Source organism: Notamacropus eugenii, chromosome 1 (genome assembly GCF_028372415.1).
Source record: "Notamacropus eugenii isolate mMacEug1 chromosome 1, mMacEug1.pri_v2, whole genome shotgun sequence".
NCBI classification, from domain to species: Eukaryota; Metazoa; Chordata; class Mammalia; order Diprotodontia; family Macropodidae; genus Notamacropus; species Notamacropus eugenii.
This window is the reverse complement of record NC_092872.1, coordinates 340,033,998-340,047,928: the sequence shown is the minus strand read 5'-3', so window position 1 is coordinate 340,047,928 and position 13,931 is coordinate 340,033,998. Positions and strand designations below refer to the sequence as shown.

Here is a 13,931-nt window from a genome sequence, read left to right as displayed (position 1 = left end):
GGTCTTCATTTCATCTATTAAAAATGTAATTAAAACTGATAGTGAAGTATTAAGTAACAATATTTTTTCTAACTGGACAATGGACAGCCATGAAATGTCCTCTTAACAAGAAGCAGGAAATTCAAAATGACATACACATTTTAATTTTTTTCTATCCTTGAAGGGGTCAATGGTTATGATAACTTAATGGAGGCAGTACCTCTTTCCTTATTTAAGACAGTAAGATTTCATTTTCTATTAAAAATATGTTGAAGAATGTTCTAAACAATAAGAGTAATGGTAATAACTAACATTTATATACAGTGTTTTATGTTTTGCAGAATGCTTTATACACATTATCTCATTTGGTCCTTAAAATAACCCTTTGAGGCAGGTGCTGTTATTATTTCCATTGCATAGATGAGAAAATAAAGTGAGATAGGTTAAATGACTAGTAAGTGTCTGAGGCAGGATTTGAACTTAGGTCTCCATGACTCCAAGTTTAGTGCTCCGTCCACTATGACAAATATTAACATATGGAACTCATTTACTTTGAATTACATTTTCGTTACAGATATACCTTTTTTGTTGTTACAGAGGAAGGTGAAGACCCATTGTCTGAACAACAGGGACACACTGAAACTGAACTACCTCTCAGTCCAGATGCTGTTCATTTAAGTAATGAAGAACTTGAACTTGGGCAGACAGACCAGTATAACACTGGTAAAATAACTTATGCAACCCTGGAAAATGAAGTGAATGGTGATCATTTAATGTCTGTGATTCCAGGAGAAGTGAAAGACAGACACATTTCCGACCTCAACGCTGACAGTTGTGATGCTGGGGTCGAAGGCTCTAAATGCAATATCCGAGAGAGTCTTTTTTCTCTTATTACATCTGGGGCAAATGTTCCTGATAAAGGAGAAGAATATAATGTGGTTCTTGAAGCTGTGCCCACAAGTCTACCACCTAAAGAGGATTCTAATAGTACAGAGAGTGTAAAGACCCCCAAGGTGAATTGTGAGGAGAGAAATGTTACTGGTTTAGAAAGTTTCACTTTGCAAATTCTAAATGTTTCACAGGTAAGTAGCATATCATTTAAAATTTTTTTTAAATTAATTTTATTTATTTTTGGTGTTCTCCAATCACTACCATATAATTTAGATTTTCTCCCCCTACTTCCCCATTACCTCCCCCCTCCCTCTCCTCGATGGCATACAGTTTTATATAGGTTCTACACATACATTCCTATTAAATTCATTTTCACTATAGTCATGCTGTGTGGAAGAATTAAAATGAATGGGAGAAATCATGTAACAAAGCAAAATGTAATACAAAAGAAAATGATCTGCCCCATTCTGCGATTGAATTCCATAGTTCTTTCTCTGGATGTGGAAGGCGTTTTGCCTCAAAAGACCATTGGGAATTTTTTTAAGTACTTAGCATATCATTTCTAACTTCTGGTTTGCTCCTCCTCCCCCCCTACTCTTTTTACTTGACTTGTACTCATGAAGAATATGCTTTATTCTTTATTTCTAAGTGTAGTGAGTGTTTGATAATTGCACCTGTATATGTATAAAGAAGGAAGGATTAAAGCTTCTTGAATTGAAGCATCTTAATTGAACCTGAATTATGTTGGTGGGAAGCAGTTAAATGAAGAGAACACACACACAAAGTCCCCTATTCTCTTGAATCTGTCACTTTAAGGCAGAACAAGGGGAGATAGTATTGTATTAAGTATAGAGGTCAAATCTAACACTTTTATTTTAAAAAAGAAAAAGCTGAGGCCTAGAGAGGTTAGTTAACTTGCCCAAGATGACACAGCTAAATGGCAAAGCTAGGATTTGCCTCAGTATCCTTGGACACATCTCCCTTTCACTGTATCATGAGCCATCTGTTCAAAATTATGGATAGTTTGTCAGTGTCAGAATTATAATGGGAATAAGTATGCTGCTCTCTTCCAAGCTGACTACTACTCAGAATTTTTTGAAATATTCAATATTACAAAAGAGCCATAATTATAACCCCTTTACATTATTAGTAAATGGTTTTCATGAATTACTATGTTGAAGTATTAATTATCTGTTAGCCAGCCATCTAGTGATGAGCCTTTCTGTATCAGCTGTACAGATATATAGTTCATCATTGATCCAATATTTAAAGCATTTTTAGCTTGGTGTAGGATCTGCCAAAGAATGAGCACATATCACAAGAAGGCATAAGAGAATGTCTTTAGTGAAGACCTGAATTCTTTACATTTTTATAAGACATTGTTCTGTGCAACTTAGTCCCTGGGGGAATAACATCTAAATATATTATAACTATACAAAACTGCAAGGAATTTTTTACTTTTCACAGGGTGTCAGAACCAATATTTAGTTTATAGTTGTGAGAGACCACAAAGAGTTAAGTTTCCAGAGTTACTCGTTACTGAAGTTACTAAAATAAGTGAGATAAGGAGGCCTGCAGACTGCAGAAGGTAGTAGCCTTCAGAAAACCACAAAGTTCTTGGTAAAGGGGACCAAGCCTGAAACTTAAACCAGTTGGGGTCAGTGCCTGGGAGAAAGCTTTTCTTCACTGAGTTTGCTTAATAAACCTGGTGGATATTAACTTCTCCACCTGGGGGGAGAGATAGCACAAAATTAGGCACAATTCATATGTTAGAAAGGGAGGGAACATATCAAGGAGATATGTAAGAAACGTGTAGACTGTGACCTAGAGGAGAATCCGTTCTCTGATGGGAGGATCTGTCCTGAACTAACAGTATAAAAATGCCCTTGCTTCTGTATCCAGCACTCCATCCTTTCCAAAAGAGGGGTGGAGTCCGCTTCTGGCCAGAACCTTAGGACCGTATCCTTTGGACTCTTCTTTAATAAATTTACTTGATACTTAACTTCCTGTGTCAAAGCAAGTTTCTAACAATAGTGGTGGGTAAGATTATCTAAGATAATTGTTTAGAACATATGAAAGTTATTGGTGAGGCTAAATATATGAAAGGTTATAATTTTACAGAGAAAGTCAGCTGGTAGTTTGCATAAGAATTTTGTTATTTTGATGTTTTTAAAAAAGTTAAGAGCTGCATGTATTGAAGTAAACTCAAATTCTGAAGGCTGTGGCTTCTATTTTCCACTATGAGGGTCAGTAGTGATACCATACTCTACCCGCTTTATGACAAGGAGAAGTTCAGTTTTATTTGCTGTCATGTATACTGACCAAGAAAGAATAGTGGATACTGATGGGATATGAGAAATTTATTGTGTCTTATATGAGTGATTACCAGGCTCCTGGACTGGACTAAATGTTCTTCAAGAGAATCATTAGTAAGATGATCACCATCTCCATCCACAATAACTCAGATCAAATGCTAAGATAGTATCTTGATTTTGAGAATTGATAAGGTAAATGTTAATTATGGTGGTTAGGATGATGTAATCTAAAAGTAGATGCATATATGGCCATGTCTTCTGGAAATAGATATTGTTGGGTTTATGCAAAATTCCATAATAACTGCATTGGTAAAGGAGAGTGGCAGGAAGACTTAAAAGAAGGTTTTTGTATCATTTGCTCTCTCTCTGCAACACACCCTTTTTACCAAATCCTTAATACATATGTTTTCTCTTGTCACAGGACCTGATGGAATTTTTAAACCCAAACAGTAGCGATTGTACATTAGTCTTATTTTATACCCCTTGGTGTCGCTTTTCTGCCAGTCTGGCTCCACATTTTAATTCTTTACCACGAGCATTTCCATCTCTCCATTTTTTGGCATTGGATGCTTCTCAGCACAGCAGGTACTTTTTTATGACATACTTTTTATAGTTGATGAATTAAATTGATTGTGAAAGACTGCTTTAGTGACAGAGAACTAACTGGCTTTGGAGTTAGGAAGACATGTGTTTAAGTCCTGTCTCTGATACAGACTTGCTCTGTGACTCTGGACAAACCTTTTCACCTCTCAGTGCCTTAGGCAACTTCCAGACTGTCCAACAGTAGTAGAGGAAGTTATAGATAGGCGATCTCATACTTTACCCTTGCACCCTTCCTTCCCCCCCAAAAATTGGTTATAATGATTACATATAGGATATTAAATGGCTAAGGATAGAGAAAGAAGAAATGGGTATAAGTTCCAGCATAAGTATAGTGGGGAATCAGTTTATATTTTTTGGTTTGGACTTGTGAATTAATTGGTGTAAGGAAACTTCTGATTGAAGAATGCTGCCCACCAAAGTAGATCAGTAAATTAGAGCCTTAGAGAGTTGCCTGGAGCAAATGAAATAAAATATTTTCCCAGAGTTGTAGTAGCATCAGAGGTGGGATTTGAACCTTGGTCAAATTGACTCTGAGTTAGGCTGTTTCTCATCTTGATACTGAAGATTGTTATGTATTCAAAGTGTTTATTAAAAGAGGTTCGTCTTTTTCTGAGGCCTTGCAAAGCTGTAATTGCTCATTTGTATATTATCCTCCTATGTTGTTCCTTTAAAGCCTGAATTTGAGAAATAATTAAAAATGTAACATCTCATATTTGAAAAATTTAAGCTAAAAATATATTTGTTAATATTTTGATGCTATAGGTAGAGAGATGTCTAATAAAATATTTGTTTACTCAGCAGGATTTTACATAGATTATCTTTAATTCTGCTCTTTTTCCCCAGTGACATTTCAGCTTTATTTTATATTGTGATTTTTCAAAAAATAAAATATTTAAACTGCTCTTAATATTCATTGAATTTTTGATTGAACAAAATATATGACTAATAAACTTGTTCAAATATTAATGTCTCTTCCCTAAATTAATGATTTTTTGTTTGTTTGTTTTACAACAAAGCTGTTATTTCATTAGTATAGGGAACCTCCTGATGAGGAAACTTCTTCTGCCAAAGAAATCGGCACCTGTTCTGTAACTCATTGCCTGCATACCTTCAGAAGTTAATGACTTTTCTAGGGTTATGTAGCCAGGAGAGAGCAGAGATGAGTCTTAAATGAAGGTCTTCCTGATTTACAGGCTGGTTTTATATCCACTATGGCATACTGCCTTTCACAGGGATGATAAGCTCACATTTATATAGCTCTTTAGGTTTTGCAAAATACTTTGAAATCCAAGTCTTTAAGGTCTGTAATGATAAAGCATTTTGAAGGTAAAGTAAAACCTTACGAATTTGTACTGTACTAGTTCTGATTGTGTTATTATTCAGCTTGGGCTGATTATCTTATACTGTGACTGAAGAAGGGGTTTTTTAAATAATAGAATAAACAAAAATGTAGTTTGGATATTTGACTTTAAAAGGTGAAACTTTTTAAAAATCTGTTTACATTAGTTGTTTATGTTTGCAAATAAATGTTTAACAACATATTTAACAAACATTAAATGCTTACTGTTTATCAGTGCACTGTGCTAGAATGGGGGGATATAAAATTTAGATAAGACATATACCTTGCCTTTGTGGATTTCTTTTTCTAATAGGTGGATAAGAAAAATAGATGCAACTATAATGCACAGCAATACAAGAGAAATACATGAGAGAGATAGAAAACAAAGTGCTTAATGATTAGGATCAGGAAACATGTCAGAAAATTTGATTCTGAAACTTTTTTAGATCATAGATTTAAGAGTTGGAAGAGACCTTACTTTATCTAGTTCACAGGTGTCAAACTCCATGTGGCCACCAAAACTCTCAAGTGAGAACTGAATTAGATTAAAATATAATTGGAAAATGTTTAACAAAAAATAAAAATACGATAAAACATAGATAATGTTAATTTGTGGTTTTCTGAATATATGGCCTGTAGAAATCTGTTTCTAATTGAATTTGATACCACTGATCTAGTCTAATCTCCCCATTTTACAGATGAGGAAATGAAAATAGGACATTATGGTACTTGGGAAAATTAAACGTTTAAACTCTAAAACATTGCTTTGTGAAGATTTTGGTGTTCCATACTATTTAGTACATTGCTAATTGCTTATAGTTATTGAATTCTTAAATAACAAGTTTTCTACAGTTAAGATGATATAGTGGTGAGTTTGGTGATGAGTATATGTGGGCATAGCTGATGCTTTAAAAAGCCTATAAATTTATAAATTGAATGGAATAAATTTCTTTTGATTGAGGAAACTAATTCTGCTTCTTTTTTTGGAGGTGAAGGTAGGTCTAGATCTGTGATTTCATTTTGGTAGGGTACTCCAGATGAGGATGATCCCTCCAACCAACAAAAGATTAACAATTATTTTGTAATTTGCTCATACTCAAGTCAACAAGCATTTATTACATGACTGCTGTGTTCCAGGTACTATGTTAAAACTAGGCACACAGAGAAAGGGAAAAATAGTTTCTGCCTTCAAGGAGCTAACAGTCTAATTGTCACACAACTAATATGTGTCAAACATAGGACTTGAACCCAGGTCTTCCTCATGCCAACCAAGAATGACCCTCTGTCCACTACTCCAGAGGGGCAGACATGTGGTCCATGGACTACACGTTGCCCACAACACTCCTGAGCGTGTCTTCAGGTTAAAATTTAATTGGGAAATACTTAACAAAATAAATGAAAATACAGTAAAAAGCAGATTATGTTAATATGTGGTTTTCTAAGTTAGTATGAAACTATACCGATCCTTATGTAGGCTTTAGTATTGATGTTTCTATTTGAGTTTGATGCTGCTGCACTAAGCCTTTTCCTGAACTCCCTTTTTGTTTTCATCACATACTTGAGATTGTATTCATAAAGCATGTTACTTATTCATGTTTGTAATATACTCCTTTTTTAAAATAGTCTGTCTACTAGATTTGGCACTGTGGCTGTTCCCAACATCTTGTTGTTTCAAGGAGCTAAACCAATGGCAAGATTTAATCATACAGATCGGACATTGGAAACTCTAAAAGCCTTCATTTTTAATCAAACAGGTAGGTAAGAACAATGTACTCTAGATAAATATCTTTAATGGTTTTTTCCTCTTTTGCTCAACCATTTTTCCTTTTTTAAAAAAAGTTTGTAGCTTTGTTAAATTATTTCTCTTAAATGTTTAGTTTTCAAAACCCTTAAAAATTTTTTTTTTCAAATCCCTTGTTTTTTCGATACCTATAATGTCCTTTTACAGGCAGGCTTCTGGGAATATGGATCTAATATAGAGCCCCCATATCCTAGAGCAGTGTTCATTTACTAAACTTCAATACCTGTGCATAATCATAATCATCCTTTAAAGAGGGTGTTCCAAAAGTTTCAGTTCTGTTTTATGCTTTTAAAGCTCAAAAGATGCAGATGGAACCAAAGTAGTAGAATAGTAGGAAGCAGTACAACTGAACTCTCCTCTATTAAACTTTTCCAAACAAATCTAGAAAATGTACCAGACTGAATCCTGATGGGGGAAAAGCCAGAAAAAGTCACAGAGAATGAAGCCTGTCTTGGCATAGGGAGATAGAGAGAGGTTTGTAGATACTGGGACAGGTTGGATCAGGAGCACTTTAGCACCCAGGGTGTGCACCAGGGCAGGAGGAGGTCTTAGAAAAATAGAGAAAGTCAAAAAGTATGCTTTTCTCTGTATTCAGACTCGGAGCAGTTCTTTCTTTGGGGATGGATAGATTTTTCATCATGAGTCCTTCAGAATTGTCTTGAATCATTGTATTGCTGAGAATAGTTACATTATTCACAGTTAATCATTATATGATATTGCTGCTATACTACTTCCCTTCTTGAAGAAAGTACTCATGATATATAGGTGTTAGGCTACTAGATCATTTACAAAGCCTTTAGCTACTTTCATATTTTTTTGAATCATACACTCCTTCATGGTGTTTTTTTTTTTGCCATCCACTCCAGTACTTACCTTGGTATTGAAGTCACTAATATTAAAGTATATGTTGATTCAGTTTGGGGAATTTTATTGAGATATTTGTTAAATTATTCTACCTTTTCATGCTGTATGCCAGGGGCTATTGTATTTTTTGTTTTTTTAAATTTACATTGCCAAGTACCATTCCTGGTTCATAGTGAACACTTCAAAAATTCTTGTCAAAGGCGTTATCTTTACGGTGGCCTTTTAGGTCAGAAACCAGATTTTAAATTTTTTTTTATTGATGCCTTTTGGTATTATATCACAGTAATTTCTATTATATCCCTTCCCTGCCTCGAACATCCCCTTGAAATAAAGGTTAAAAAAGAAAAGAGAAAAAAATAGTTAAAGAAAACTGACCAGCATGTTTACCCTTTGATACATATATGTGGTATTCTATAGTTATGGTTCTGTACTTCAATGAAGAGAGAGGAGTGTAAATGGTTTTTTTTTTGTCCTTTTTTCCCTCCATTTTCATTTTAATTCTGAACCTAACAAGCACCAAATAAAATAAACATTTTCATACATGTTATGGAATAGAGGAAGATTGTACTTGAAATTACAGATCTCTGTTATGTAGAGTTTTGCTTTTCTTTTAAATTATAAAATAGATTTAGCTTGTAACTCTCAAAGCTGTACCACATGTCTGATTCCTTCTGGTCTTCTTTAAAATCTCATTTTTTACCGGGGGAGGGCAGAAGATATGATTTATACCTTTCCCATCGACATTTAGAGGAAAAAAACAAAACCCCTGTAATAAATATTCACAGTTCAGCAAAATGAATTCCCATATTGTCCATATCCAAAAATGAGTGGCTTATTATGAATCTTAGATCCATCACCTGTTAAAAGGTGGATGGCAGAGATAATCATCAGTTCTCTGGAATCATGGTTGGTCATCACCTTGATCACAGTTCTCAAACCTTTCGGAGATGTTTGTATTTACAATTGTTGTTATGTAAATAAATTATTTTCCTGGTTCTGCTCACTTCAGTTGTATTAGTACATATAGTTCTTCCCAGGTTTCTCTGAAACTCCAGTAATTTCTTAAGGCATGGTAATATTCCATTATATTCATATACCATAATTTGTTCAGTCATTCCTGAGTTGATGGGTACCCTTTTGGTTTCAATTTCTTGCCACTACAAAAAGAACTACTTTCTATACAAAGGTCCTTTTCCTCTTTCTTTGATCTTTTTGGGGTGTAGGCCTAAATAGTGATATTTCTGGGTCAGAGTATATGCGGGTTAGTGACTTTGGAGGTAGAGTTGCAAATCGCTTTCCAGAATTGCTAGACCAAATCACAGCTTTACCAACAGTGTTCATTAATGTCCTTTGTTTCCCCTGCATGTTTGTTATGTCTGTCAATCTGATGGGTGAGATGGAACCTTAGAATTGTTTTGATTTGCATTTCTCTATGATTTGCAGCATCTTTTCATATATTTGTTGATAGTTTGGGTTTCATCCTTTGAAAACTTCTGTTCATATTCTTTCACCATTTATTTTTTGTGGAATAGCTTGTGTGGAAACATGATTATAAGGATGTGGGAACTGAGAGGGTGAGGAGGAAATGGTCAGCAGCAAGTGAGAGAAGCCTGAGAAAAGAAACAGTGTTCCCTTAGAGAGTATTGTCACTGTTCTGTGGTGGCCTGAAGATGGAAAGGGAACTGATCCAGAGTGAAGAGAAGTTTACTGATAGGATCATAGCTTTAGAATGAAGAGGAATTGTAAATCTTTCATAACTGGTAGATAAGATTTGAAATTTTCCTTGAAAAAAATTAAAACATTTTTTATCATCAGGAATGTCATAAACCTCCTAATAAGCTTCGGTATGATTATGTTTGGCATTTTATCATATGTTTTATACGTATTATACCAGCGCCTCATTTTTATACCTGACCTTCAAAGTTTTGGCGTACAAATTTCAACAATTCTGACCTTAGGAAAAATGTCTTGATTCCCTGCCCCCTGCCAAATGAAAATTTTAATTCCTCAATTTCCCACAAAGCCTCTAATTCTCAAAAAATTTTCTTATTCAGTTATTAAATATTTCTGCTGCTCCTTTCTTCGGTATGTCCTTCCCCCAAAGGGTGAAAGAAAGAAAATAAAACTCTTGTAATAAATAAGCACTGTCAAGTAAAACCAGTTCCCATATTGACCATGTCCAAAAAAATGTATATCTCATTCTGCACATTAGTTCAACACCTCTCTGGACTTTTTCATTATTGAGCCTCTGAAATCATGGTCATGATTTGCATTGACTTCCCTCAATTCTTTCTAAAAAGAGTACTACATATGTTAAATTCTTGGAACTTTGTGTGTCTAACTGAAGAATGAAATTCTGAGTTTTGCCTCTTTGGAATTACAATGTTTGCAGGCTTTTTTGATATTTTACAGACTATTAGGCTACTACTGGAGCCTGACTTTTGGGCTTAAATGGAAAAAACAAAACAAAACCCATACATGTTCAGAAGTTTGAAAACACTTAAAACACAAATGTGAGATTAGATAATCTTTCAGAGTAGGCAAGCTAGTCTAGCTGAAGCAGCAGGCTACCTTGAGGAGAGACCTTGTGCCGACAAGTCAGACTCTGGCTACCGTCTGCACTACCGCCTCTCTTTAGACTCCAGTGGAGATAGTGCAAGACCCAAGAACTTTGGAACATCATTCTTGCTTCCAGTGCAGCTCTGATAACAATCACTGAGGGGAGAAGTCTTTGTGAAGAAGGGGCCCTCTTTCTTTGCCACCACCACCACCACCAGTTTCTGACCATTTTCTCAAGAGGCCAGGAATGGCAGCACCCCCAAGACCATGAGTCTAGATTTTTTAGCCTAGCCCCCAAAGGCAGGGAAGCAACCTTAGTGAAGGTATGTCTTGGTGAATGCTTTTCTAGGTGCTGCAGCCCCTTCCTCTTCAGCAGCCACAGCTTTTGAAGACTTCGGAAACAGTTTTTTCAGTCCTTCTCACTGTCACATGGTTCAGCATTAGAAACATTATCAGTAGAAATGACATTAATGAACATGCATTGCCATGTGCTTTTGCTGCTACAAAGTATCTTTTGGATTTGTAACTGAGCTCTATATGTGTTGTTTCCTTCATTAGAATATGAGCTGCTTGTGAGCAGGTACTCTGTTGCTTTTTTTCTTTATATCCCCAGCACATTGTTTTGCATATAGTAAGTGCTTAATAAATGCTTTTTCATTGATTCATTCATGGGTACCTTAGAGGTCAACTAATTTGACCTTCCCCCAATATAGAAATTCCCTCCACAATGTCTTTGATATTCTTAGTTATCCTTAGGAGTACAAATGAAAAGTGTGCAAGCTCTAGAAATTTTATTCTGTACTAACATAGTGATATTACTGAAATGGAATAAAAGTAAATTCTCCTGGCAAATTTGCTTTTCAAAAAAAGTCTTGTATATTTTCTGAGAAAGCAAAAAAAAATTTTATTTTTAGCTGTGAGAAGTTGAATAGATCTATGCATTGATTGATTCATTAATTATGTGGTAGAGAGAAAGGGCAAGTTACTCTAATGGAAATTTGAAGAACCACAGAAACAGGAAAGGGAATTCAGTGTGAATTCTGTTTTTTTTAAAGCTAGCCTTCTATTTTATATATCCTACTGAATCCTTGGTAAAATTCAGTTGTGGGCATTTTTTTATCATCAAATACTGACTCATTGATTTTGTTTTCAGGGATAGAAGCGAAGAGTGATGTGGTAGTGACTGAAGATGACCAAATAGGCCCCCTTCCCAGCACTTTGGTGAAAAGTGTGGATTGGTTGCTTGTATTTTCCTTATTCTTTCTAGTTAGTTTTATTATGTATGCTACTATTCGAACTGAAAGTATTCGATGGCTAATTCCAGGACAAGAACATGAGCATCCAGAGTAATAGTAGACTGAAAGATGAAATTGGGAAGATTAATTTCAGTCTTTGCTTTCAGAAACTTATGCTGAAATTCCATTGTTTTCCATGTATTATATTTTAACTTAGGTTAAAATAATTTTGCATTTGAGCTATTGAATGTGCAAAAAAAAATCATACACTAGTGTTGTATACTAGAGTTTCAATAAACATGAAAAAATTTCAGTAAAATTGTTTTTGTTTTTTAGTGCTTGGACTTATAATTTCAAAGAACTCTGCTTTAAATTTGAAAAACTATTGTGTATACAGTAGAAAGTGAGCATAGTAACCTAGTGTTTGACAAACCCAAAGATCCTAACTATTGGGGCAAGAATGTAGTTATTTGACAAAAAATGTCAGGAAAACTGGAAAATAGTCTGGCAGAAACTAGATATAGAGTAGATCATCATTTCCCACTGTATACCAAAATGAGCTCGAAATGGTACATGATTGGGATAGATGTTATAAGCAAAATAGTGGAGTGTGAAAGAAATTACTTTTTGAATTTATGGATAGGGGAAGCATTCATGATCAAAGAAGAGCAGTTCAAGAGGCTCATAAGGAGGTAAAATGGCTGGTTTTGATTGTATAAAATTAAATAGATTTTGCATAGACAAAACAAGTGCAGCTAAAATTAGAAGAAAAGCAGGAAACTGGGGAAATAAATTTTTGCATCAAGTTTTCTGGTAAAGATCTCATTCCTAAATTATATAGGAAACTGAGCCAAATTTGCATGAATAACAGCCATTCCCTAGTTGATAAATTATCAAAAGGATATGAATAGAGAGTTTTCAGAGGGAAGAAATTCAATCTATCAATTGCCATATTAAAAAATGCTCTAAATCACTAATAGAGAAATGCAAATTAAAGCAATTTTGAGGTTTTCTCACACCTATGTAATTGGCTAAGATGACAGAAATGGAAAATGACAAATGGAGGATATGTGGGAGAAGAGGTACGCTAATGCACTGTTGGTGGAGCTGTGAACTAGTATAACTATTTTGGAAAGCAATTTGAAGCTCTTTCCCAAAGGCTCATAAATGCCAAGTAGTTCAAAGAAAGAGGAAAAAGACCTATATGTACAAATATATTTTATGGTAGCTTCCTTTGTGGCAACAAAGAATTGGAAATTCAGGGGATACCCTTCAATTGGAGAATGGCTGAACAAATTATGGTATATGAATGTGATGTATTATTGTGCTGTAAAAAAGCAGAAGAAGGTAAGGAGTTCAAAAATCCTTGAAATTTTTTAAAACTGTTTAAACTGGTTCAAAGTGAAGTGAGAAGAGAGGCAGGAGAACAATTTATATAATAACAGAAATATTGTAAAAATGATAAACTTTGAAAGACTGAGTAACCCAATGACCAACCACAGTTACAGAGGACATGTGATGAAATGTGCTGTCTGCCTTCAGATATAGAAGTGATGAACTCAGAGTATGGACTAAAGCAAATTTTCTTCTTTTTTTTGTACATGGCTAATGTTGAAATTTGTTTTACATGACTATACGTACTTGTAACAGGTTATATTTTTCTTGCCATCTCAATGGGTAGTGGAAGGGAAGGAAGGAAAAAAGGAGAAAATTGAATAAAAAAGCGTTTGAAATAATAAGCTAATGGAAAGATTTCCAGACAGCATTGTCTTTCAGCAGCAAACTTCTGTGGCATAGTTTTAGAAAATTTATCATTCTAAGAACTTAGGTTTTCTGTTTATTGAATTTCTCTTTCAAAACAATTTCCAAGTCCATGACTGAACAGCTGTTCTTTTATGGTAAGATTTTTCAGAAATGAAAACCTATTTGTTACTTCGCAAGTAGCAGTGCATTGTTTCATGTCTTTCCTTCTGAAACAATAAAGAATAAAATCAATTAGATTGTGACTGTGTGCTTTTCTTTTGTGATCATTACTCAAGATCAATTCTTAGTATTTATTTGCAAACAAATAAATAATTTCTCTGAGTAAGGCAAAAGTAAACAAATCTGATCTGTACAGCCAGATCATGTTTATTACTGGTTTCCAAGCATGATGAAGTAAATTAAATCAGCATAATTACTTGTTTGTGCTAATACTAATGCTAGTATTTTTTTAGTTTCATGATTTAGCTTTGGTAAATGAGATCCATGATTTCATAGGAGTGGGTACTCTGTCCAACAATCGGAGTTTTATTCTTTTTGCTGCTTTTATCTTGTGTGACTCATCCTTGCTTCTTCATAAAAAT

At 34.6% G+C, this 13,931-nt stretch overlaps 1 protein-coding gene across 2 annotated transcripts in view; it reads left to right on the top strand.

Moving 5' to 3' along the window:
• Positions 1 to 13,581, top strand: part of LOC140518104 (UPF0461 protein C5orf24 homolog) — a 52,241-nt gene extending 38,660 nt beyond the window's left edge. For both annotated transcript variants that reach the window (XM_072629908.1, XM_072629909.1), the window contains 4 exons: positions 577 to 1,061; positions 3,607 to 3,770; positions 6,751 to 6,881; positions 11,505 to 13,581. In XM_072629908.1, coding sequence (XP_072486009.1) covers positions 577 to 1,061; positions 3,607 to 3,770; positions 6,751 to 6,881; positions 11,505 to 11,701 — 977 coding nt within the window. In that variant the 3' untranslated portion in view covers positions 11,702 to 13,581. The remainder of the gene's footprint in view (positions 1 to 576; positions 1,062 to 3,606; positions 3,771 to 6,750; positions 6,882 to 11,504) is intronic.
• The last annotated feature ends 350 nt before the right edge of the window (positions 13,582 to 13,931 follow it).